General features: G+C 46.8%; 1 protein-coding gene across 1 annotated transcript in view; it reads right to left on the bottom strand.

Annotated features, from left to right (window-relative positions):
* LOC123991429 (extracellular sulfatase Sulf-1-like) overlaps nt 1–25,871 on the bottom strand; it is an 85,129-nt gene extending 59,258 nt beyond the window's left edge. The window contains exons 1-4 of the mRNA XM_046293017.1: nt 25,691–25,871; nt 15,876–16,115; nt 14,839–14,990; nt 6,686–6,855 (exon numbers count right to left, since the gene is read on the bottom strand). Coding sequence (XP_046148973.1) covers nt 6,686–6,855; nt 14,839–14,990; nt 15,876–16,115; nt 25,691–25,868 — 740 coding nt within the window. The 5' untranslated portion in view covers nt 25,869–25,871. The remainder of the gene's footprint in view (nt 1–6,685; nt 6,856–14,838; nt 14,991–15,875; nt 16,116–25,690) is intronic.
* Nucleotides 25,872–27,506: the final 1,635 nt, after the last annotated feature.

Below are 27,506 nucleotides of genomic sequence, written 5' to 3'. Positions count from 1 at the left end.
TCTGCACTCTCTCTGCACTCTCTCTGCACTCTCTCTGCGCTCTCTCGTTCTGCTCTCTGTCTCTCTCTGCTCTCTCTCTCTCTCTCTCTCTCTCTCTGCTCTCTCTCGCTCTCTCTCTCTCTCTCTCTCTCTCTCTCTCTCTCTCTCTCTCTCTCTCTCTCTCTCTCTCTCTCTCTCTGGGTGCTCTATCCCTGCGCGCTCTCTCTCTGCACTCTCTCTCTCTGCGCTCTCTCTCTCTGCGCTCTCTGCGCTCTCTCTCTCTGCTCTCACTTTCTCTCTCTCTTTCTCTCTGCTCTCTCTCTCTGCTCTCCCTCTCTCTGCTCTCCCTCTCTCTCTCTCTCCTCTCTCTCTCTCTCTCTCTCTCTCTCTCTCTCTCTGCTCTCTCTCCATTCCTCTCTCTCTCTCTGTACTCTCTCTGCTCTCTCCATTCCTCTCTCTCTCTCTGCTCTCCCTCCCTCTCTCTGCTCTCCCTCTCTCTCTCTCTCTCTGCTCTCTCTCCATTCCGCGCTCTCTCTCTCTCTGCTCTCTCTTCATTCCTCTCTCTCTGCGCTCTCTCTGCTCTCTCCATTCCTCTCTCTCTCCCTCCCCCTCACTCCCCCTGACTATCTCTCCTCTCACACCAAGACGACAGACCTGTTGCTTTTGGCTCGGATAAATAATTGGAGGGTTGGCACATGCTTAAGAAAATAATAGCTGTGTTAGACTCCAGACCCCAAAGTCAAGGTGACTACAAGTCTTGGACTGTAAAGCTAATAATTGATGATCTTAACGCTATTTAAAACCAAGTATTATTTTACTGGGTGACTCACTTCACTTCTGTAACTTTCTCTTTCTGAGGTATCTATAATTTTAGTGAAGTATGTCATCTTTCCACCACTGGGTGGGTGTGGGTGTGAGTGGGTGGGTTGGTCTGTGGGTGTGAGTGGGTGGGTGGGTTGGTCTGTGGGTGTGAGTGGGTGGGTTGGTCTGTGGGTGTGGGTGTGTGGGTGGGTTGGTCTGTGGGTGTGAGTGGGTGGGTGGGTTGGTCTGTGGGTGTGAGTGGGTGGGTGGGTTAGTCTGTGGGTGTGAGTGGGTGGGTTGGTCTGTGGGTGTGAGTGGGTGGGTGGGTTGATCTGTGGGTGTGAGTGGGTGGGTTGGTCTGTGGGTGTGGGTGTGTGGGTGGGTTAGTCTGTGGGTGTGAGTGGGTGGGTTGGTCTGTGGGTGAGGGTGGGTGGGTGGGTTGGTCTGTGGGTGTGAGTGGGTGGGTTGGTCTGTGGGTGTGGGTGTGTGGGTGGGTTAGTCTGTGGGTGTGGGTGGGTGTGTGAGTTGGTCTGTGGGTGTGAGTGGGTGGGTTGGTCTGTGGGTGTGAGTGGGTGGGTTGGTCTGTGGGTGGGTTGGTCTGTGGGTGTGGGTGTGTGGATGGGTGGTCTGTGGTTCAGGGTGGGTGGGTTGGTCTGTGGGTGTGAGTGGGTGGGTTGGTCTGTGGGTGTGGGTGGGTGGGTTGGTCTGTGGGTGTGGGTGGGTGGGTTGGTCTGTGGGTGGGTGGGTTGGTCTGTGGGTGTGGGTGGGTGAGGGTGTGGATGGGTGGGTGGGTGAGGGTGGGTGTTTGTGTGGATAGGTGTCTGTGTGGGTAGGTGTGGGTGGGTGTCTGTATGGGTGGGTGTCTGTGTGGGTAGCGGTGGGTGGGTGTCTGTATGGGTGGGTGTCTGTGTGGTAGGGGTGGGTGTCTATATGGGTGGGTGTCTGTGTGGTAGGGCTGGGTGAGGGGGTGGGTGTCTGTGTGGGTAGGGGTGGGCGAGGGTGTGGGTGGGTGGGTGTGGGTGGGTGGGTGTCTGTGTGGGTATTGTGGGGTGAACTACAGCTTGGTATTGTGTGGTGTGAACTACAGCTTGGTATTGTGAACTACAGCTTGGTAATGTGGTGTGAACTACAGCTTGGTATTGTGTGGTGTGAACTACAGCTTGGTATTGTGAACTACAGCTTGGTATTGTCGTGTGAACTACAGCTTGGTATTGTGGTGTGAACTACAGCTTGGTATTGTGAACTACAGCTTGGTATTGTGAACTACAGTTTGGTATTGTGGTGTGAACTACAGCTTGGTATTGTGGTGTGAACTACAGCTTGGTATTGTGAACTACAGCTTGGTATTGTGAACTACAGCTTGGTATTGTGAACTACAGCTTGGTAATGTAGTGTGAACTACAGCTTGGTATTGTGGTGTGAACTACAGCTTGGTATTGTGAACTACAGCTTGGTATTGTGGTGTGAACTACAGCTTGGTAATGTGAACTACAGCTTGGTATTGTGGTGTGAACTACAGCTTGGTATTGTGGTGTGAACTACAGCTTGGTATTGTGAACTACAGCTTGGTATTGTGAACTACAGTTTGGTATTGTGGTGTGAACTACAGCTTGGTATTGTGAACTACAGCTTGGTATTGTGGTGTGAACTACAGCTTGGTAATGTGAACTACAGCTTGGTAATGTGAACTACAGCTTGGTATTGTGGTGTGAACTACAGCTTGGTATTGTGAACTACAGCTTGGTATTGTGAACTACAGCTTGGTAATGTGAACTACAGCTTGGTAATGTGGTGTGAACTACAGCTTGGTATTGTGGTGTGAACTACAGCTTGGTAATGTGAACTACAGCTTGGTATTGTGAACTACAGCTTGGTAATGTGGTGTGAACTACAGCTTGGTATTGTGGTGTGAACTACAGCTTGGTAATGTGAACTACAGCTTGGTATTGTGGTGTGAACTACAGCTTGGTATTGTGGTGTGAACTACAGCTTGGTAATGTGAACTACAGCTTGGTATTGTGAACTACAGCTTGGTAATGTGGTGTGAACTACAGCTTGGTATTGTGGTGTGAACTACAGCTTGGTAATGTGAACTACAGCTTGGTATTGTGGTGTGAACTACAGCTTGGTATTGTGAACTACAGCTTGGTATTGTGAACTACAGCTTGGTAATGTGAACTACAGCTTGGTATTGTGAACTACAGCTTGGTATTGTGAACTACAGCTTGGTATTGTGGTGTGAACTACAGCTTGGTATTGTGAACTACAGCTTGGTAATGTGATGTGAACTACAGCTTGGTATTGTGGTGTGAACTACAGCTTGGTATTGTGAACTACAGCTTGGTATTGTGAACTACAGCTTGGTATTGTGGTGTGAACTACAGCTTGGTATTGTGGTGTGAACTACAGCTTGGTATTGTGAACTACAGCTTGGTATTGTGAACTACAGCTTGGTATTGTGAACTACAGCTTGGTATTGTGTACTACAGCTTGGTATTGTGAACTACAGCTTGGTATTGTGAACTACAGCTTGGTATTGTGGTGTGAACTACAGCTTGGTATTGTGAACTACAGCTTGGTATTGTGGTGTGAACTACAGCTTGGTATTGTGGTGTGAACTACAGCTTGGTATTGTGAACTACAGCTTGGTATTGTGATGTGAACTACAGCTTGGTAATGTGAACTACAGCTTGGTAATGAAAACTACAGCTTGGTATTGTGAACTACAGCTTGGTATTGTGGTGTGAACTACAGCTTGGTATTGTGAACTACAGCTTGGTATTGTGAACTACAGCTTGGTAATGTGAACTACAGCTTGGTAATGTGATGTGAACTACAGCTTGGTATTGTGGTGTGAACTACAGCTTGGTATTGTGAACTACAGCTTGTTATTGTGGTGTGAACTACAGCTTGGTATTGTGGTGTGAACTACCTTTGAACAGGTCCCATAGGGAATGGGGTACCATTTGGGACGCGACCATACAGAGAACTTGTGTATAATATATAGTGTGACAGATGTCCAAGGTGTGTCCTGTAACTCTCCTAAAAGGGCTGGGTTCATTCCCCTGACACCATGACTGGTTTTCCTGGAAGTACCCAGCCTCCAGGAGAGGAGGAGAGGGGGGGAGGAGAGAGGTGGGGAAAGGAGGAGGAGAGGGGCAGGGAAAGGAGGAGATGGGAGGAGAGGGGAGGGTTGGGGAATGGAGGAGATGTGAGTGTTGGGGAGGGGAGGAGAGGGGGGAAGGACAGAGGTGTGGAAAGGAGGAGGAGAAGAGAGGAGAGGGGAGAGGAGGGTTGGGGAAGGGAGGAGTAGAGGAGAGGAGGAGAGGGGAGGAGGAGAGGGGAGGAGGAGAGGAGAGGAGAGGAGGAGAGGGGAGGAATGGAGGGGAGGAGAGGAGAGGAGAAGAGAGGAGAGGGGAGGGTTGGGGAAGGGAAGGGAGGAGTAGAGGAGAGGAGGAGAGGGGAAGAGGAGAGGAGAGGAGGAGAGGGGAGGAGGAGAGGAGAGTGTCAGGGAGGGGAGGAGAGGAGAAGAGAGGAGAGGGGAGGGTTGGGTAAGGGAAGGGAGGAGTAGAGGAGAGGAGGAGTGACCACACATCAGACTTTGGAAAAGGCTGGTTTGATGCCACAATATGTTGGTAGAAACACTACCGGTCTAAAGTTTTACACACCTACTCATTCAAGGGTTTTTCTTTATTTTTACTATTTTCTACATTGAGAAAATGTGTGAAGACATCCAAACTATGAAATAATACATATGGAATCATGTAGTAACCAAAAAAGTGTTAAGCAAGTCAAAATCTATTTTATTTTCCAGATTCTTCAAATAGCCACCCCTTGCCTTGATGACAGCTTTGCACACTCTTGGCATTCTCTCAACCAGCTTCATGAGTTAGTCACCTGGAATGCATTTAAATTAATAGGCGTGCCTGGTTAAAATTTTATTTGTGCAATTTCTTTCCTTCTTAATGTGTTTTAGCCAATCAGTTGTATTGTGACAAGGTAGAGGTGGTATACAGAAGACAGGGCTATTTGTTAAAAGACCAATTCCGTATTGGCAAGAACAGCTCAAATAAGCAAAGAGAAACGACAGTCCAAGGAACATTTCAAGAACTTTTAAAGTTTCTTCAAGTGCAGTCGCAAAAACCATCAAGTGCTATGATGAGACTGGCTCTCATGAGGACCGCCACAGGAATGAAAGACCCAGAGTTAACTCTGCTGCAGAGGATAAGTTCATTAGACTTTCCAGCCTCAGAAATGTTCATGGTCCATTTCCTGCAAAGAAACCACTACTAAAGGACACCAATAAGAAGAAGAGACTTGCTTGGGCCAAGAAACATGAGCAATGGACATTAGACCAGTGGAATTTTGTCCTTTTTGTCTGGAGTCCAAATTGGACTTCACTATATCATTAGGGGTGTAGTATATCCTATAGGACACCGTATTTGGTCAGAGAGCAACGTCTTCATGGCACGCCGATGATGCGGGCGGACATCACTTGAACGACTGTATCTCGGTCAAATAAGCACCAATTGGGGTCAAACAGAGCTAGCTAGATAGCCAATGAGCTGGGCCTTTCGGGAGTATCCGGAAACCATGGATATGTTGTAGAATGTAGCTTCTATACTTGTACGACAGCATGCCTTTTCATTTTGGACAATAATTATAAGGATATTATGAAGTTAATAAAACTGGTTGCTTTGCAAATGTTGAATGTTGCAAACGCCTTCTTGACACGCCAATGACGCGAGCGATCTTCACTTGATCGACTGTAACTTTGTCAAATAAGCACCATTCGGGCTCGAACAAAGCTAGCTAGATATCTCATGAGCTGGGCTTTACCAGAACCCCGTATCTCTTGCAAAATGTAACTGCTAACCTTGTGCGACAGCAAGCCTTTTCCTTTTGGACAAAATTATAAGAATATGGAGAGTTATGAAGTTAATAAAACTGGTTGCTTTGCAAATGTTGAACTTATTATATGCCTACTAATACTGGAAAAGCTAAATCCAAAAAGTCCAAGTATACAGATTTGTGGATATTCTTGCAGAAAAATGTCATGTTAATGTAAATGTCTCCTTCACAATTTGCCCAAATGTACCTGGGGACTTCACACTAAAAGTCTTGTAGTTCACTCACACTTCAAGTTATTCCGTCTGAAACGTTACACATACACTGCTGCCATCTTGTGGACACCATTGGAATTACAACCAGAGTGATGCTATAACTGGGACCTTTCAAAGTAGAAAAAGAACGGTTGGTTTTTTTTTGTATTTTCTTCTACCAAATCTATTGTGTTATATTCTCCTACATTCAAACATCAAAGTGTGTCCTTTCAATTGGTACCAAGAATATGCATATCCTTGCTTCAGAGCCTGAGCTACAGGCAGTTAGATTTAGGTATGTCATTTAGGTGGAAATTGAAAAAGGGGACTATCCCTAAGGGGTCTAGTAACAGCCTCCCCCCCAACTCCAACCAATGGAGAGGCCTAACTTAGCCCTGTCCTGAGAGATCAGAACGCTGCTGGATCAGAACCATAGGACTCAAGAATCAAGTGTGAGCGTACGTGTGTGTGTGAGCGTGCGTGTGTGTGCGTATGAGCATACGTGTGTGTGTGAGCGTGCGTGCGTGTGTGAGCGTGTGTGTGTGCGTGTGAACGCGCGTGTGTGAGCGTGCGTGCGTGTGTGAGCGTGCGTGTGTGCGTGAGCGTGCGTGTGTGTGTGAGCGTGCGTGCGTGTGTGAGCGTGTGTGTGTGCGTGTGAGCGTGCGTTCGTGAGCGTGCGTGTGTGCGTGAGCGTGCGTGCGAGTGTGCGTGTGTGCGTGAGCGTGCGTGTGTGAGCGTGCGTGCGTTTGAGTGTGCGTGTGTGCGTGAGCGTGCATGTGTGAGCGTGTGTGTGTGCAACTCACATGTGTTGGGAGGCATTAGGGAACATCTCTGCGTATTGTGGGGCTGAGTCCTCCGGCCCGTGGGGGGCAGCGTGGGTGAGGACCATCATCACTGGCCGGTGAGGGTACACCTTCTTGGACAAACGGAAGAAGTTGATACTGTCGTTGGTGATCAGGTCCGTGAAATAGTCCTGCAAGAACAACAGGAAGTTAGAACAACAGGAAGTTACAACAACAGGAGTATTACAACAACAGGAAGTTAAGTATTACAACAACAGGAAGTTAAGTATTACAACAACAGGAAGTTAAGTATTACAACAACAGGAAGTATTAGCTTTCCATCTGGAATCCTTAATGGTCAAACGTCCATAGTCTGTTTGGGGAGAATACAACAACAAAGTAGTAAACCACCAACACAGTTTTAACACAACAGAACAGCAGAATGTGTCATTGTGGTTGAACGTTCCTCATCTCTGTTTCATCAACAAAAACAATAACAAAAACAAAGGCGGTGTGGGGCGGACAGTCGTGTTTCTAATAATGCAGATTCCATGTTGAATTCACCTTTGTGTGGATAAAATGTCTTGTATTGTACAGGTTCTGTCCAGAACAGACGATTGGAGGCGCACAGTGTTGGACTACATGGAGCTCTATTCCACATCAGGTAACTGACGCAAGAGGTAGAATCAGAAAATACACCTTATGGAACAGCAGGGAGACACACACACAGGTACAGACACACACAGGTACAGACACACACAGGTACAGACACACACAGGTACAGACACACACAGGTACAGACACACAGGTACAGACACACACAGGTACAGACACACACAGGTACAGACACGCACAGGTACAGACACACACAGGTACAGACACACACAGGTACAGGCACACACACACAGGTACAGACACACACAGGTACAGACACACAGGTACAGACACACACAGGTACAGACACACAGGTACAGACACACACAGGTACAGACACACACAGGTACAGGCACACACACACAGGTACAGACACACACAGGTACAGACACACAGGTACAGACACACACAGGTACAGACACACACAGGTACAGACACACACACACAGGTACAGACACACACACAGGTACAGACATACACACACAGGTACAGACACACGCACACAGGTACAGACATACGCACACAGGTACAGACACACACAGGTACAGACACACACACACAGGTACAGACACACACACACAGGTACAGACACACACAGGGACAGACACACAGAGGTACAGACACACACAGGTACAGACGCACACAGGTACAGACACACACAGGTATAGACACACACAGGTACAGACACACACAGGTACAGACACACACACACACACAGGTACAGACAGAAAAACACAAACGCTAGAACATACACTCTACACACACGTACATTGTGATATTGTTGTATTATACATTTTGTATTGTAGATATGTAGTGGTGTAATAATGTTATATGATGTACTGTTTTATCTTTTTGTTTTATATGGAATGTAAGTACTTTAATATGTTTGGACCCAATTCATGATCTGACTTACAGTATAAGACAAGGACACTCTAGAACCCTAGGACACTCTAGAACTCTAGGACACTCTAGAACTCTAGGACACTCTAGAACCCTAGGGCACTCTAGAACTCTTGGACACTCTAGAAGTCTAAGACTCTAGGACTCTAGAACTCTATGAATCTCTAGAACTCTAGGATACTAAAACTCACAGGCACTAATGATTTGATGGAAATGAGAGGAAATGTAGGTGTCAGGATTTGGCCAGGGTTGTTCCGGTTTTTGGTCACTAGATGCCCCCATTGTGCCTTTTGACATTTTCTTTTCCCTTGATCCCCATTATTATTTGCACCTGTGCCTCGTTTCCCCTGATTGTATTTAAACCCTTTGTTTTCCTCAGTTCTTTGCTCTGTGTTTGTATGTTAGCACCCAGCCCTAGTACTCTGTGAACTCTTGTTGATCCCGGTGGACTCTCTTGTGGAATTCTGTTTTTTGTTCTTGTTTGTTTGTTTTTAAGTATCTTTTGAGGCTTTTTTTTGTGCTATACCTTCCACCTTGTGGATTATGTTTTTGTCTTGGAGGATTACCTTTGATCTGGTGGAATTCCTTTTGAGGTTGTGGAGTTACATGTTTTCCTGAAGAACTTCACTTTTTACTTCATTAAATACACCGTCTCAAGTACTGCTGTGTCTGCCTCATCTTCTGGGTTCTGCTGACTATTCGTGGCTCAGTTGGTTTAGTGACTGTTTCTCACTCCGGAGACCTGGGTTCGTAACCCGGTCCTGACTGTAGGTCCTGCAATATGTGGCATCCAGAGCTGCAGAGAGATTTTCTAATACCAAAATCACAATCAATTAAATGTATTTATAAAGCCCTTTTTACATCAGCAGATGTCACAAATTGTTGTACAGAAACCCAGCCTAAAACCCCAAACAGCAAGCAATGCAGGTGTACAAGCACAGTGGCTAGGAAAAACTCCCTAGAAAGGCAGGAACATAGGAAGAAACCTAGAGAGAAACAAGGCTCTGAGGGGTGGCCAGTCCTCTTCTGGCTGTGCCAGGTGAAGATTAGACACCTAGAGAGAAACAAGGCTCTGAGGGGTGGCCAGTCCTCTTCTGGCTGTGCCAGGTGAAGATTAGAAACCTAGAGAGAAACAAGGCTCTGAGGGGTGGCCAGTCCTCTTCTGGCTGTGCCAGGTGAAGATTAGAAGAATACATTAAGGCAAGATTTTTCTTCAAGATGTTCAAATGTTCATAGATGTCCAGCAGGTTAAATCAGAGGTCGAGAATGCAGGGGCCATAGAGGGAGAGAGAGGGAGTCAAGAACAGCAGGACCAGGACAAGGTATCACGTCCGGTGAACAGGTCAGGGTTCCATAGCCGCAGGCAGAACAGTTGAAACTGGAGCAGCAGCATGACCCGGTGGACTGGGAACAGCTAGGCCAGGTAGTCCTGAGCCATGTTCCTAGGGCTCAGATCCTCCGGGAAGGGAGGGAGAGAGAGAATTAGAGGAAGCAAACTTAAATTCACACAGGACACCGGATAAGACAGGAGAAATACTCCAGATATAACAGACTGACATAGACCATTGCAGCATAAATACTGGAGGCTGAGGCAGGAGGGTCGGGAGACACTGTGGCCCCGTCCAATGATACCCACGGACAGGGCCTACCAGGCAGGATACAACCCCACCCACTTTACCAAAGCACAGCCCCCACACCACTAGAGGGATATCTTCAACCACCAACTTACTACCCTGAGACAAGGGTAAGTATAGTCCATGAAGATCTCCTCCACCAAGGCACGAGCCCGAGAGGACGCAAAACCCGACAGGAAGATCACGTCTGTGATCAACCTACTCAAGTGATGCACCCCTCCTAGGGACGGCATGGAAGAGCACCAGTAAGCTAGTGACTCAGCCCCCGTCATAGGGTCAGGTCAGAGGCAGAGAATCTCAGTGGAGAGAGGGGAGCCGGTCATGCAGAGACAGCAAGGGCGGTTCCTCGTTTCAGTGCCTTGCCGTTGACCTTCGCACTCCTGTGCCAGACAACACAAGAAGAAGTTCTTTCTCTCAACCGGTGTGATTACTACCTCTGAGGATATAGAGCTTGAGGTAGTCACCTAATACAAGTACTTGAGAGTATGGCTAGATGGTACACTGTCCACTGGCTAGATGGCACATATCAAAGCTGCAGGCTAAAGTTAAATCTAGATTTGGTTTCTTCTATCGTAATTGCTCCTCTTTCACCCCAGTTGCCAAACTAACCCTGATTCAAATGACCATCCTACCCATGGTAGATTACTGAGATGTAATTTATAGATCGGCAGGTAAGGGTGCTCTCGAGTGGCTAAAATGTTATTTACCGTTCGGCCAACAGATTGCCACCAATGCTCCTTATAGGACACCTCACCCACTCTATACTCCTCTGTAAACTGGCAATGTTTGTATACACGTGACAAGACCCACTGGTTGATGCTTATTTATAAAACCCTCTTAGGCCTCACTTCCCCTTATCTGAGATATCTACTGCAGCCCTCATCCTCCACAAACAACACCCGTTCTGCCAGTCACATTCTGTTAAAGGTCGTTGTCGTCTTATGTCTCTCTTTATGTAGTGTTGTGTTGTCTCTCTTGTGTTTTGTCCTTTATTTTTATGTAATATATCTTTATTTTTAATACCATCCCCGTCCCTGCAGGAGGCCTTTTGCCTTTTGGTACGCCATCATTGTAAATAAGAATTTGTTCTTTAACTGACTAGCTTAGTTAAATAAAGGTTAAAAAAAAATATATAGAATGTTCATGATGTCAATGCGACAACTGTTGATAGACGTAACTGGTAAAGTCGCTCTGGGTATCTCCTCCGATTTCATTACACTCTTGTCTGTGTGAGAGCACAGAATAACTGACACATTTACCAATACGCGTTGAATTTGGCCGGTGTCAGTAAACGTTGGTAAAAAAAGCACAATTAAATTGTTGCTAGCAGCAGTTGCAGTCACCAATGCTCTAGATAACATGAAGACAGCCTCACCAGCTCTGCTAGGGTGAGTAAAATGGTCAGTGAGCTGTTCTCTCATTTGTGTTTGGAAGTAGCTAGCAAGCTAGCCAATGTTATGGGTGTAGATAGCAAGCTAGCCAACTTTAGCCAGTTAGCTCGGGGGCTTGACTGCTGTTGTTAGGTCAGCTAGCTAACGTTATGGGTGTAGATAGCAAGCTAGCCAACGTTAGCCAGTTAGCTCGGGGGCTTGACTGCTGTTGTTAGGTCAGCTAGCTAACGTTATGGGTGTAGATAGCAAGCTAGCCAATGTTAGCCAGTTAGCTCGGGGGCTTGACTGCTGTTGTTAGGTCAGCTAGCTAACGGTACGTGTCTGATCTGTGTAGCAATACGATTCGTATCTCAGAGCCATTTGCTTTGCTAGTTATAACCTAAAGCATTGAACCTGGTCGGTTAGCTTCCTGCAGATTCATGCAGGGTAGTAACATCATGAGTTGGGATTATGGTTCATTGTTTAGCTAGCTAGCTACATGTCTAAACAAAAGACTCCACTATGCAAGTAACAATTTCAAGAGAATGTTCATGATGTCACTGCGACAACTGTCGATAGACGTAGCTGGTAAAGAATAACTGACAAATTTATGAATTTGGCCGGTGTCAGTAAACGTCGGCAAAAAAAAGCGTAATTAAATTATTGCCAGCAGCACAGTTGCAGTCACCAATGCTCTGGATAACAGGAAAACAGCCTCACCAGCTATGCTAGGGCGAGTAAAATGGTCAGAGTGAAGTGTTCTCTCATTTGTGTATGAAAGTAGCTGGCAAGCTAGCCAACGTTATGGGTGTAGACAAAGAAGAGCTCTCCAGTAGGTACCAAAACACTCTAAGGCCATTTTCTCAAAAGGGAGGTTACAAGTTTATCAACATACAAAGCAGAATTACTTTCCCCTTGTTACTCAACTGTAGTGTCTGACATACCATTTTCTAGCTCTGACTCTCTACTCTTACCCAATGTAAAAAACACAATTTCTAATTTTGCTATTAAAATGGTTTTATAGCTGACTTTAATGACCTACTGGATCTGAGGAGGGAGGGAGGGAGACTGGTAGAGAGCGAGAGTGAGAGCTGAGAGAGTGAGCGAGCGAGTGAGAGAGAGCTTAGAGAGATAGCGAGCTGAGAGAGAGAGAAGAGAGAGCTGAGAGAGAGAGAGAGAGAGAAGAGAGAGCTGAGAGAGAGAGAGAGAGAGAGAAGAGAGAGCTGAGAGAGGCACATGGCATTAGCATGGTATTACTGTCCTGCTGTCCTCCAAACCACCTTGACTCTTACCTTGAATACCCTCCAATAGGAATGAGCCAGAGCATGTGTCTCAAATGGTACCATATTCCCTAAATAGTGCACTACTTTTGACCAGAGCCCTATGAAGCCTGATTAAAAGTAGTGCACTAGATAGGGAATAGGGGTGCCGTTCGTGGCGCAGAGTGCAGAGGGAGGTGAGAGTGATGTGTGTGAGTCTGGGTGTGTGTGTGTGTGTGTGTGTGTGTGTGTGTGTGTGTGTGTGTGTGTGTGTGTGTGTGTGTGTGTGTGTGTGTGTGTGTGTGTGTGTGTGTGTGTGTGTGTGTGTGTGTGTGTGTGTGTGTGTGTGTGTGTGTGTGTGTGTGTGTGTGAGAGTGTGTGAGTCTTGGTGTGTGAGTGTGTGTGTGAGTATGTGAGTCTGTGTGTGTGTGTGTGAGAGTGTGTGTGTGTGAGTGTGTGAGTCTGGGTGTGTGAGTGTGTGTGTGTGTGAGTGTGTGAGTGAGTGTGTGTGAGTGTGTGTGTGTGTCCACTGCCCACCTCAGTGATTTTAATGAATAAGGTCCACTTGGTTCAGAAACCACAATGTGCTCGTCCAACCGTCCATCCATCACCCAGTCTCTTACACACCTCAACCTCAACACGTAGGAACATTTCCCTCCTCCGTCTAAGTCAACAAGACAAGTCATTTATCGTCTGACTACCAGGCATTTTCATACCCGTCCTTCGGACAGACACTAAAACAGGATTACATCCCAAATGGCACCCTATTCCCTACGTAGTGCACTACTTTAGCCTGAGATACATCCCAAATGGCACCCTATTCCCTACATAGTGCACTACTTTAGCCTGAAATACATCCCAAATGGCACCCTATTCCCTACATAGTGCACTATCCTACATATATAGATATATATATATATAGAAAGAGATATAAATATAGAGAGACGCAGGGTGGTAATTCCTAAAGGCAACTTCTCCTCTCTTGGAGGCTGTTTTTTGATCTCTAAACGTTGTCATGACAATGAAATAAAACCCTCAGGTCTCACAGAACATTCTGCAAATGAGACGTCACTTCAAATCATCAAATCAACGCTCTGCCATTAATTTACCCAGAATGTCTAGCCTGTCTCGTACACGCCAGGGACATAAATCAATAGGAACCTCTGCAATTAGCCGGGAGGAGACGTTACATTAAATTAGATTCAGCCCTAAAGGAAAAACAAATAGGTAATGGGGTTTTAATGGAGCAGTTATGCAGACAGGAATTGGAAACACACACACACACACACACAGACAGACAGACAGACAGACAGACAGACAGACAGACAGACAGACAGACAGACAGACAGACAGACACAGACAGACAGACAGGCAGGCAGGCAGGCAGGCAGGCAGGCAGGCAGGCAGGCAGGCAGGCGCACACACACACGCACACACACACACGCACACACACACACGCACACACAGACACACACACACACACTCCCTGCGGGTATAGACCAGACATACACACTCCCTGCGGGTATAGACCAAACATACACACACACTCCCTGCGGGTATAGATCAGACACACACACACTCCCTGCGGGTATAGACCAGACATACACACACACTCCCTGCGGGTATAGACCAGACACACACACACACTCCCTGCGGGTAAAGACCAGACACACACTCCCTGCGGGTATAGACCAGACACACACACACTCCCTGCGGGTATAGACCAGACACACACACACACTCCCTGCGGGTATAGACCAGACACACACACACTCCCTGCGGGTATAGACCAGACACACTCCCTGCGGGTATAGACCAGACACACACACTCACTCCCTGCGGGTAGAGACCAGACACACTCCCTGCGGGTGTAGACCAGACACACACACACTCCCTGCGGGTAGAGACCAGACACACTCCCTGCGGGTATAGACCAGACACACACACACTCCCTGCGAGTAGAGACCAGACACACTCCCTGCGGGTAGAGACCAGACACACTCCCTGCGGGTGTAGACCAGACACACTCCCTGCGGGTGTAGACCAGACACACTCCCTGCGGGTGTAGACCAGACACACTCCCTGCGGGTGTAGACCAGACATACTCGCTGCGGGTAGAGACCAGACACACTCCCTGCGGGTGTAGACCAGACACACTCCCTGCGGGTGTAGACCAGACACACTCCCTGCGGGTATAGACCAGACACACACACACTCCCTGCGGGTATAGACCAGACACACACACACTCCCTGCGGGTATAGACCAGACACACACACACTCCCTGCGGGTAGAGACCAGACACACTCCCTGCGGGTAGAGACCAGACACACTCCCTGCGGGTAGAGACCAGACGTACCTTGGAATACTCCACGCCGTGTTTCTCCTTGTAACCGTTCCGACAGACGGTGTAATTATAAAAGCGAGAGTTTTTGATGAGCCCCACCCATTCACGCCACCCGGGAGGGACGTAGCTACCGTTGTACTCGTTCAGATACTTCCCAAAGAACGCTGCGGAGAGGACGAGAGGAGACAGAGAGAGAATTAAGAGTTTGAAAAAACCTTAATGTGCAAATTTTCCTTTGGCTTTTCACACAAACTGTTAAAAGTACGGAATGGCAGGAGGATCATGTCAGGAAAATGTTTTGTCTTTAAAAACATGTACGTATTTTCTCCATAGCTGATGATGCAAAAAAAACTAGCAATGTTTCTCATTACCATAGAGTAGGGTCATGAAAGTGATTTGGCTTGGTAAATGGGTCTTTATCTTTCTCTGATCCTAATACTGTAATTAAACCTCTTCCTTAGGAGCCAGGTACCAGGAACTGTCTGTTAAACTTTAGTACCAGGAACTGTCTGTTGACTCTAGCACCAGGAACTGTCTGTTGACTCTAGTACCAGGAACTGTCTGTTGACTCTAGCACCAGGAACTGTCTGTTGACTCTAGTACCAGGAACTGTCTGTTGACTCTAGTACCAGGAACTGTCTGTTGACTCTAGTACCTGGAACTGTCTGTTGACTCTAGCACCAGGAACTGTCTGTTGACTTTTCAGTTCCTGGTACTAGAGTCAACAGACAGTTCCTGGTACTAGAGTTAACAGACAGTTCCTGGTACCTGGTTCCTAGGAGGTAGGTGGTGTAAAGGTGGAGCTCATTTTTCTCTGTTACGTCTGAATGGGGAAACCTTTACCACAGGGGACACAGTTTGACATGGGAACACGGGGGACACAGTTTGACATGGGGACACAGGGGACACAGTTTGACATGGGGACACGGGGGACACAGTTTGACATGGGGACACAGGGGACACAGTTTGACATGGGGACACGGGGGAGAGGACACTACATGTTCCGTATTATAACAATAGACGCTAGAAAAGTTCCATAATGCTCTCACCTGTCCTGTATCCCGTGTTGTTGAGGTAGACAGCGAAGGAGCGTGGTTCATGCTGGGCCTGCCAGGACGGCGAAGAACAGTTCTCGTTGTTGGTGTACGTGTTGTGATTGTGAACATACTTCCCTGTCAGCATGGACGAGCGAGACGGACAGCACATAGGCGTGGTCACAAAGGCGTTGATGAATGAGGTGCCTCCATTCTCCATTATCTTACGAGTCTTATTCATCACCTGGAGAGAACCTGGAAAGGAGGAGGAGGGTGGAGAGGAGGAAGAGGATGGAGAGGATGATAGAGAGGAGGATGGAGAGGAGGATGGAGAGAAGGAAGAGGAGGAAGAGGATAGAGAGGAGGAAGAGGATGAAGAGGAGGAGGATGATAGAGAGGAGGAAGAGGATGATGATGATGAGGAGGATGGAGAAGGGGAAGAGGATGAAGAGGTGGAGGATGATAGAGAGGAGGAAGAGGATGATGATGGAGAGGAGGAAGATGATGAAGAGGAGGATGATGGAGAGGAGGAATAGGTTGGAGAAGAGGAAGAGGATCCAGAGGATGAAGAGGATGAAGAAGAAGGAGGATGAAGAGGAGGATGGATAGAAGAAGGAGGGAGATGAGGAGGAGGATGATGGAGAGGAGAAAGATGGATGGAGAGGAGGAGGAGGAGGGAGAGGGAGGAGGATGGAAAGGAGTAGAAGGAGGATGGAGCGGAAGAGGAGGATGGAGAGGAGGATGGAGAGGAGGAGGATGGATGGAGAGGAGGAAGATGGATGGAGAGGAGGAAGATGGATGGAGAGGAGGAGGGAGAGGGAGGAGGGAGAGGGAGGAGGAGGAGGATGGAAAGGAGTAGAAGGAGGATGGAGAGGAAGAGGAGGATGGAGAGGAGGATGGAGAGAAGGAGGATGGATGGAGAGGAGGAAGATGGATGGAGAGGAGGAAGATGGATGGAGAGGAGGAGGGAGAGGGAGGAGGGAGAGGGAGGAGGAGGAGGATGGAAAGGAGTAGAAGGAGGATGGAGAGGAAGAGGAGGATGGAGAGGAGGATGGAGAGAAGGAGGATGGATGGAGAGGAGGAAGATGGATGGAGAGGAGGAAGATGGATGGAGAGGAGGAGGGAGAGGGAGGAGGGAGAGGGAGAAGGAGGAGGATGGAAAGGAGTAGAAGGAGGATGGAGAGGAAGAGGAGGATGGAGAGGAGGAGGATGGATGGAGAGGAGGAAGATGGATGGAGAGGAGGAAGATGGATGGACAGGAGGAGGAGGAGGGAGAGGGAGAGGGAGGAGGAGAATGGAAAGGAGTAGAAGGAGGATGGAGAGGAAGAGGAGGATGGAGAGGAGGATGTGAAATAAAATAACAATTATTATCTTCAATGCCCTGTTGCTCTCTCCTGGCGCTGATAATTAGTTGAATTCATTGCAGTCTTGACAAATGGTCTAATTAACCGAGTTTCCTTCCACAGTTCAATCCAGTCAAACCGTATTATATATTTTTTTGACATCTGTGATGGAAACAGGAAGTTTCGGTATTTAAAAATAAAATGCAGAATGATAATTTGTTCGTTCCTCGAGGGATATTTTTGTGTAAAATTAATTATGGGAGAAATGACGGCTTAAATGTCTTTATGCGCAAATATTGAGATAATAACCATCATATGGGAGTGAACTTGGAGTTAAGTGATGTGTGTTCCTCCCACTAAAGATGGGGGAAACCATGCAGTTTATGAGGCTACAGATTAGATACATGATGATGAACTTTACAGGCTGGTGACATGATGATTGATGCTCGACTGCCTGTTTCAAACACAACGGTATCATTCTGGTGACATGATGATTGATGCTCGACTGCCTGTTACAAACACAACGGTATCATTCTGGTGACATGATGATTGATGCTCGACTGCCTGTTTCAAACACAACGGTATCATTCTGGTGACATGATGATTGATGCTCGACTGCCTGTTTCAAACACAAGGGTATCATTCTGGTGACATGATGATTGATGCTCGACTGCCTGTTTCAAACACAACGGTATCATTCTGGTGACATGATGATTGATGCTCGACTGCCTGTTTCAAACACAACGGTATCATTCTGGTGACATGATGATTGATGCTCGACTGCCTGTTACAAACACAAGGGTATCATTCTGGTGACATGATGATTGATGCTCGACTGCCTGTTTCAAACACAACGGTATCATTCTGGTGACATGATGATTGATGCTCGACTGCCTGTTTCAAACACAACGGTATCATTCTGGTGACATGATGATTGATGCTCGACTGCCTGTTTCAAACACAAGGGTATCATTCTGGTGACATGATGATTGATGCTCGACTGCCTGTTTCAAACACAACGGTATCATTCTGGTGACATGATGATTGATGCTCGACTGCCTGTTTCAAACACAACGGTATCATTCTGGTGACATGATGATTGATGCTCGACTGCCTGTTACAAACACAACGGTATCATTCTGGTGACATGATGATTGATGCTCGACTGCCTGTTTCAAACACAACGGTATCATTCTGGTGACATGATGATTGATGCTCGACTGCCTGTTTCAAACACAAGGGTATCATTCTGGTGACATGATGATTGATGCTCGACTGCCTGTTTCAAACACAACGGTATCATTCTGGTGACATGATGATTGATGCTCGACTGCCTGTTTCAAACACAACGGTATCATTCTGGTGACATGATGATTGATGCTCGACTGCCTGTTACAAACACAAGGGTATCATTCTGGTGACATGATGATTGATGCTCGACTGCCTGTTTCAAACACAACGGTATCATTCTGGTGACATGATGATTGATGCTCGACTGCCTGTTTCAAACACAACGGTATCATTCTGGTGACATGATGATTGATGCTCGACTGCCTGTTTCAAACACAAGGGTATCATTCTGGTGACATGATGATTGATGCTCGACTGCCTGTTACAAACACAACGGTATCATTCTGGTGACATGATGATTGATGCTCGACTGCCTGTTTCAAACACAACGGTATCATTCTGGTGACATGATGATTGATGCTCGACTGCCTGTTTCAAACACAACGGTATCATTCTGGTGACATGATGATTGATGCTCGACTGCCTGTTTCAAACACAACGGTATCATTCTGGTGACATGATGATTGATGCTCGACTGCCTGTTTCAAACACAACGGTATCATTCTGGTGACATGATGATTGATGTTTCAAACACAAGGTCATTCTGCCTGTTTCAAACACAAGGGTATCATTCTGGTGACATGATGATTGATGCTCGACTGCCTGTTACAAACACAACGGTATCATTCTGGTGACATGATGATTGATGCTCGACTGTTTCCACAACGGTATCATTCTGGTGACATGATGATTGATGCTCGACTGCCTGTTACAAACACAACGGTATCATTCTGGTGACATGATGATTGATGCTCGACTGCCTGTTACAAACACAACGGTATCATTCTGGTGACATGATGATTGATGCTCGACTGCCTGTTTCAAACACAACGGTATCATTCTGGTGACATGATGATTGATGCTCGACTGCCTGTTTCAAACACAAGGGTATCATTCTGGTGACATGATGATTGATGCTCGACTGCCTGTTTCAAACACAAGGGTATCATTCTGGTGACATGATGATTGATGCTCGACTGCCTGTTTCAAACACAACGGTATCATTCTGGTGACATGATGATTGATGCTCGACTGCCTGTTACAAACACAACGGTATCATTCTGGTGACATGATGATTGATGCTCGACTGCCTGTTACAAACACAACGGTATCATTCTGGTGACATGATGATTGATGCTCGACTGCCTGTTTCAAACACAAGGGTATCATTCTGGTGACATGATGATTGATGCTCGACTGCCTGTTTCAAACACAAGGGTATCATTCTGGTGACATGATGATTGATGCTCGACTGCCTGTTACAAACACAACGGTATCATTCTGGTGACATGATGATTGATGCTCGACTGCCTGTTACAAACACAACGGTATCATTCTGGTGACATGATGATTGATGCTCGACTGCCTGTTACAAACACAACGGTATCATTCTGGTGACATGATGATTGATGCTCGACTGCCTGTTTCAAACACAACGGTATCATTCTGGTGACATGATGATTGATGCTCGACTGCCTGTTACAAACACAACGGTATCATTCTGGTGACATGATGATTGATGCTCGACTGCCTGTTACAAACACAACGGTATCATTCTGGTGACATGATGATTGATGCTCGACTGCCTGTTTCAAACACAAGGGTATCATTCTGGTGACATGATGATTGATGCTCGACTGCCTGTTTCAAACACAACGGTATCATTCTGGTGACATGATGATTGATGCTCGACTGCCTGTTTCAAACACAACGGTATCATTCTGGTGACATGATGATTGATGCTCGACTGCCTGTTACAAACACAAGGGTATCATTCTGGTGACATGATGATTGATGCTCGACTGCCTGTTTCAAACACAACGGTATCATTCTGGTGACATGATGATTGATGCTCGACTGCCTGTTTCAAACACAACGGTATCATTCTGGTGACATGATGATTGATGCTCGACTGCCTGTTACAAACACAAGGGTATCATTCTGGTGACATGATGATTGATGCTCGACTGCCTGTTTCAAACACAACGGTATCATTCTGGTGACATGATGATTGATGCTCGACTGCCTGTTTCAAACACAACGGTATCATTCTGGTGACATGATGATTGATGCTCGACTGCCTGTTATACTGCTGGTCAGGTGTATTGATTTATACTGCTGGTCAGGTGTATTGATTTATACTGCTGGTCAGGTGTATTGATTTATACTGCTGGTCAGGTGTATTGATTTATACAGCTGGTCAGGTGTATTGATTTATACTGCTGGTCAGGTGTATTGATTTATACTGCTGGTCAGGTGTATTGATTTATACTGCTGGTCAGGTGTATTGATTTATACTGCTGGTCAGGTGTATTGATTTATACTGCTGGTCAGGTGTATTGATTTATACTGCTGGTCAGGTGTATTGATTTATACTGCTGGTCAGGTGTATTGATTTATACTGCTGGTCAGGTGTATTGATTTATACTGCTGGTCAGGTGTATTGATTTATACTGCTGGTCAGGTGTATTGATGTATACTGCTGGTCAGGTGTATTGATTTATACAGCTGGTCAGGTGTATTGATTTATACTGCTGGTCAGGTGTATTGATTTATACTGCTGGTCAGGTGTATTGATTTATACTGCTGGTCAGGTGTATTGATTTATACTGCTGGTCAGGTGTATTGATTTATACTGCTGGTCAGGTGTATTGATTTATACTGCTGGTCAGGTGTATTGATTTATACTGCTGGTCAGGTGTATTGATTTATACTGCTGGTCAGGTGTATTGATTTATACTGCTGGTCAGGTGTATTGATTTATACTGCTGGTCAGGTGTATTGATTTATACTGCTGGTCAGGTGTATTGATTTATACAGCTGGTCAGGTGTATTGATTTATACTGCTGGTCAGGTGTATTGATTTATACTGCTGGTCAGGTGTAAATCAAATCAAATTTTATTTGTCACATACACATGGTTAGCAGATGTTAATGCGAGTGTAGCGAAATGCTTGTGCTTCTAGTTCCGACAATGCAGTGATAACCAACAAGTAATCTAACTACCAATTCCAAAACTACTGTCTTATACACAGTGTAAGGGGATAAGGAACATGTACATAAGGATATATGAATGAGTGATGGTACAGAGCAGCATACAGTAGATGGTATCGAGTACAGTATATACATATGAGATGAGTATGTAGACAAAGTAAACAAAGTGGCATAGTTAAAGTGGCTAGTGATACATGTGTTACATAAGGATGCAGTCGATGTTGTAGAGTACAGTATATACATATGTATATGAGATGAATAATGTAGGGTAAGTAACATTATATAAGGTAGCATTGTTTAAAGTGGCTAGTGATATATTTACATCATTTCCCATCAATTCCCATTATTAAAATGGCTGGAGTTGGGTCAGTGTCAATGACAGTGTGTTGGCAGCAGCCACTCAATGTTAGTGGTGGCTATTTAACAGTCTGATGGCCTTGAGATAGAAGCTGTTTTTCAGTCTCTCGGTCCCAGCTTTGATGCACCTGTACTGACCTCGCCTTCTGGATGATAGCGGGGTGAACAGGCAGTGGTTCGGGTGGTTGATGTCCTTGATGATCTTTATGGCCTTCCTGTAACAACGGGTGGTGTAGGTGTCCTGGAGGGCAGGTAGTTTGCCCCGGTGATGCGTTGTGCAGTCCTCACTACCCTCTGGAGAGCCTTACGGTTGAGGGCGGAGCAGTTGCCGTACCAGGCGGTGATACAGCCCGCCAGGATGCTCTCGATTGTGCATCTGTAGAAGTTTGTGAGTGCTTTTGGTGACAAGCCGAATTTCTTCAGCCTCCTGAGGTTGAATAGGCGCTGCTGCGCCTTCTTCACGACGCTGTCAGTGTGAGTGGACCAATTCAGTTTGTCTGTGATGTGTATGCCGAGGAACTTAAAACTAGCTACCCTCTCCACTACTGTTCCATCGATGTGGATAGGGGGTGTTCCCTCTGCTGTTTCCTGAAGTCCACAATCATCTCCTTAGTTTTGTTGACGTTGAGTGTGAGGTTATTTTCCTGACACCACACTCCAAGGGCCCTCACCTCCTCCCTGTAGGCCGTCTCGTCGTTGTTGGTAATCAAGCCTACCACTGTTGTGTCGTCCGCAAACTTGATGATTGAGTTGGAGGCGTGCGTGGCCACGCAGTCGTGGGTGAACAGGGAGTACAGGAGAGGGCTCAGAACGCACCCTTGTGGGGCCCCGTGTTGAGGATCAGCGGGGAGGAGATGTTGTTGCCTACCCTCACCACCTGGGGGCGGCCCGTCAGGAAGTCCAGTACCCAGTTGCACAGGGCGGGGTCGAGACCCAGGGTCTCGAGCTTGATGACGAGCTTGGAGGGTACTATGGTGTTGAATGCCGAGCTGTAGTCGATGAACAGCATTCTCACATAGGTATTCCTCTTGTCCAGGTGGGTTAGGGCAGTGTGCAGTGTGGTTGAGATTGCATCGTCTGTGGACCTATTTGGGCGGTAAGCAAATTGGAGTGGGTCTAGGGTGTCAGGTAGGGTGGAGGTGATATGGTCCTTGACTAGTCTCTCAAAGCACTTCATGATGACGGAAGTGAGTGCTACGGGCGGTAGTCGTTTAGCTCAGTTACCTTAGCTTTCTTGGGAACAGGAACAATGGTGGCCCTCTTGAAGCATGTGGGAACAGCAGACTGGTATAGGGATTGATTGAATATGTCCGTAAACACACCGGCCAGCTGGTCTGAGCATCCTCGGAGGGCGCGGCTGGGGATGCCGTCTGGGCCTGCAGCCTTGCGAGGGTTAACACGTTTAAATGTCTTAATCACCTCGGCTGCAGTGAAGGAGAGACTGCATGTTTCCGTTGCAGGCCGTGTCAGTGGCACTGTATTGTCCTCAAAGCGGGCAAAAGTTATTTAGTCTGCCTGGGAGCAAGACATCCTGGTCCGTGACTGGGCTGGATTTCATCTTGTAGTCCGTGATTGACTGTAGACCCTGCCACATGCCTCTTGTGTCTGAGCCATTGAATTGAGATTCCACTTTGTCTCTGTACTGACGCTTAGCTTGTTTGATAGCCTTACGGAGGGAATAGCTGCACTGTTTGTATTCAGTCATGTTGCCAGACACCTTGCCCTGATTAAAAGCAGTGGTTCGCGCTTTCAGTTTCACGCGAATGCTGCCATCAATCCACGGTTTCTGGTTAGGGAATGTTTTTATCGTTGCTATGGGAACGACATCTTCGACGCACGTTCTAATGAACTCGCACACCGAATCAGCGTATTCGTCAATATTCCCATCTGACGCAATACGAAACATGTCCCAGTCCACGTGATGGAAGCAGTCTTGGAGTGTAGAGTCAGCTTGGTCTGACCAGCGTTGGACAGACCTCAGCGTGGGAGCCTCTTGTTTTAATTTCTGCCTGTAGGCAGGGATCAGCAAAATGGAGTCGTGGTCAGCTTTTCCGAAAGGGGGCGGGGCAGGGCCTTATATGCGTCGCGGAAGTTAGAGTAACAGTGATCCAAGGTTTTACCACCCCTGGTTGCGCAATCGATATGCTGATAAAATTTAGGGAGTCTTGTTTTCAGATTGGCTTTGTTAAAATCCCCAGCTACAATGAATGCAGCCTCCGGATAAATGTTTTCCAGTTTGCAAAGAGTTAAATAAAGTTCGTTCAGAGCCATCGATGTGTCTGCTTGGGGGGGGATATATACGGCTGTGATTATAATCGAAGAGAATTCTCTTGGAAGATAATGCGGTCGACATTTGATTGTGAGGAATTCTAAATCAGGTGAACAGAAGGATTTGAGTTCCTGTATGTTTCCTTCATCACACCATGTCCCGTTAGTCATGAGGCATACGCCCCCTCCACTCTTCTTACCAGAGAGATGTTTGTTTCTGTCGGCGCGATGCGTGGAGAAACCCGTTGGCTGTACCGCCCTGATTTATACTGCTGGTCAGGTGTATTGATTTATACTGCTGGTCAGGTGTATTGATTTGAAGGATCGGTATGATGTGCAATGATGTGCAATTAATAGATTGTTTTAATGTGAAATGAATATGGTTGATTGTTAAGGTTAGGGAGAAGTGCAGTGAATAGTGACACTTATTAGGAAAAAATTAATGTATTTTATCAATATAAATCAATGTATTTTATCAATTTAAATGAATGTATTTATGGTTGTTTTGTAATTGTGTCTTTTTGTTGCCTTTTAATCATTGTATGTGTTGTATGTGTTGTCGTGTTTACCATCGAGGAGCGTTATACCGAAATATATTCAACAAAAATAATTTAGACTAGAATGAGTGAATCTGTGAGCTGTTGGCTAAAGCTCACTGTGCCAAGACCAGAGTAGGCGCATTTGCTATTCAGTGCAACAGTTTTGGCTACAAACCCACTGAACTTTAGAGTTTTATTCGGTGTGCGAAAACGTAAGTGAAAAAGTACATTTTGTGTGCACTATGTCATCACTCACTGTTTTTCTATCCCCAGCAAGTCAGTTTGGTAGGAAGGCATCAGTGGCGCGCATCATTTCCTTTATGTGGATTCTAGAACATTAGCATGAGAATCTAGTGCCAATTGGATGGAAACTTATTGACTCAGTTTTAAAAATGGCCTCCCTGACTTTAGACAGTTCTGTTTGTATATTTTCCTTCACAGTGTTTTCAAACTACTGCTCGGTAGTGAGAGACAGTGTGAGGGATCATTTCTGTCAGAGAAGAGGATTGCAACATTACATTTCCCTGTGGGTAAACACAGCAGTCAGACTATAATTGGAGCTTTTCTTAGAAAGAGAGAGAGGTAGAAAGAGAGAGCGAGAGAGAGGGGGGGAGGGGGCGAGAGAGAGAGGGGGAGAGAGAAAGATAGAGGGGAGGGTGTGAGAGAAGGAAGGAGGGAGAGAGAGAGGGGGGCGAGAGAGAGAGAGGGGGGAGAGAGAAAGATAGAGGGGAGGGTGTGAGAGAAGGAAGGAGGGAGAGAGAGAGGGGGAGAGAGAGAGGGAGAGAGAGGGAGGGAGAGAGAGAGAGAGGGGGGCGAGAGAGAGTGAGAAAGAGAGAGAAAATAAGAACAAAGGAAAAGAGAGAGAGAGAAGATGTAGAAAGAGAAAGGGGGTAAACCTGATTCAAACAGAGGAAGCTCTGACAACACATAGCTGCTGGACCACCTCCAGAGCTCCAGGGGGGTCCGTCCATTATCCTTACCCAGCTCTGTGTCCTGATCGTCGGTCATGATGAGGATGATGTTGGGTCTGATGTTCCTGCGGTCCCTCTGCATGTGTCCCCTGAGGCCTCCCTGGGCTCTGGTAGTGCTGACGGCTGAACAGCCCTGGTCCCAACCCAGGGACACGAGGCCAAGCCAGGTCACACACAACAGCAGCATTGCGGAGGGTGTCACTCACTCACAGGCACCCACTGGAGCTCTCACAGCCAAGGAGAAGTCTGAGGAGAAAGAGAGAAGAGGACTTGTTATGAATCAATCAATCATAATTATTTTATAAGGCCCTTTTTTTGAGTCAAACCAGAAGCAGAGTCAAACCAGAAGCAGATTGAAACCAGAAGCAGAGTCAAACCAGATCAGAGTCAAACCAGAAGCAGATTGAAACCAGAAGCAGAGTCAAACCAGATGCAGTCAAACCAGAAGCAGAGTCAAACTAGAAGCAGATTGAAACCAGATGCAGAGTCAAACTAGAAGCAGATTGAAACCAGAAGCAGAGTCAAACTAGAAGCAGATTGAAACCAGATCAGAGTCAAACCAGAAGCAGAGTCAAACCAGAAGCAGAGTCGAGACGGTTTTAGTTATGGCCTGTGTATGGGAGACTAGGAGACCTAAGTGTTGTGGGCCTATAGTTTGTGTTTTTTGGTGATGTCACTTCCTGCCACTGGGGAGGCAGTACTAAGGTGATGGTCATAGGTTTGGTCATAAGTTTAAATAATAAACCAACCTTCCTCTGCTTAGACGTCGCTGGCGTCAGACAGATCTTACAACTCCTGGGTTGGTATTTTAAGTATCAGCCAACCACATCATATGTTATAGCAGTCTGTCAGTCAATGACACAGTCGTGTCACGCAACCATTGGTTGATGAATGCAACGTCTGAGCAGGGGAAAGCAACCATTGGTTGATGAATGCAACACCTGAGCAGGGGAAAGCAACCATGATCTGCTTATTGCCCCCCCCACCCCCCACCCACCACCCACCACCACCATGCTGCCACACCACGCGCAGGGGGTGCCCCTGGCTGAAACTTCTCACTGGTCGGGGTGGCTGGAGCAATAAGCAGACCAGAGTAACCCTGCCCAATCCGGAGAAAAATGATGGGTCCTTGTCAATGGTATTGCACTATAAAAGGCCATTTGGGCCACATGCTAACAGTCCCAGCATGCACTGTGTGTTGAGTTAGCACCCCAAAGCCCCACCCTCATCCTACCTCACCCTGACCTGAACACACAGAGAAAAACAAACACAGAACCACAGAACAAACACAACAGAATCCGGCCTACAGAATCTGACCTACAGAATCCGGCCTACAGAATCCGACCTACAGAATCCGACCTACAGAATCCGACCTACAGAATCCGGACTACAGAATCTGACCTACAGAATCAGGCCTACAGGATCCGGCCTACAGAATCCGACCTACAGAATCCGACCTACAGAATCAGGCCTACAGAATCAGGCCTACAGAATCAGGCCTACAGAATCCGACCTACAGAATCCGGACTACAGAATCTGACCTACAGAATCAGGCCTACAGAATCCGGCCTACAGAATCCGACCTATAGAATCCGACCTACAGAATCCGGACTACAGAATCTGACCTACAGAATCTGGACTACATCCGGACTACAGAATCTGACCTACAGAATCAGGCCTACAGAATCCGGCCTACAGAATCCGACCTATAGAATCCGACCTACAGAATCCGGACTACAGAATCTGACCTACAGAATCCGGCCTACAGAATCCGGCCTACAGAATCCGACCTATAGAATCCGACCTACAGAATCCGGACTACAGA

Source organism: Oncorhynchus gorbuscha, linkage group LG12 (genome assembly GCF_021184085.1).
Source record: "Oncorhynchus gorbuscha isolate QuinsamMale2020 ecotype Even-year linkage group LG12, OgorEven_v1.0, whole genome shotgun sequence".
In the NCBI taxonomy this organism is placed as follows: domain Eukaryota; kingdom Metazoa; phylum Chordata; class Actinopteri; order Salmoniformes; family Salmonidae; genus Oncorhynchus; species Oncorhynchus gorbuscha.
Note: the sequence above shows the minus strand (reverse complement) of the source record. Positions and strands in the feature narration are given on the sequence as shown.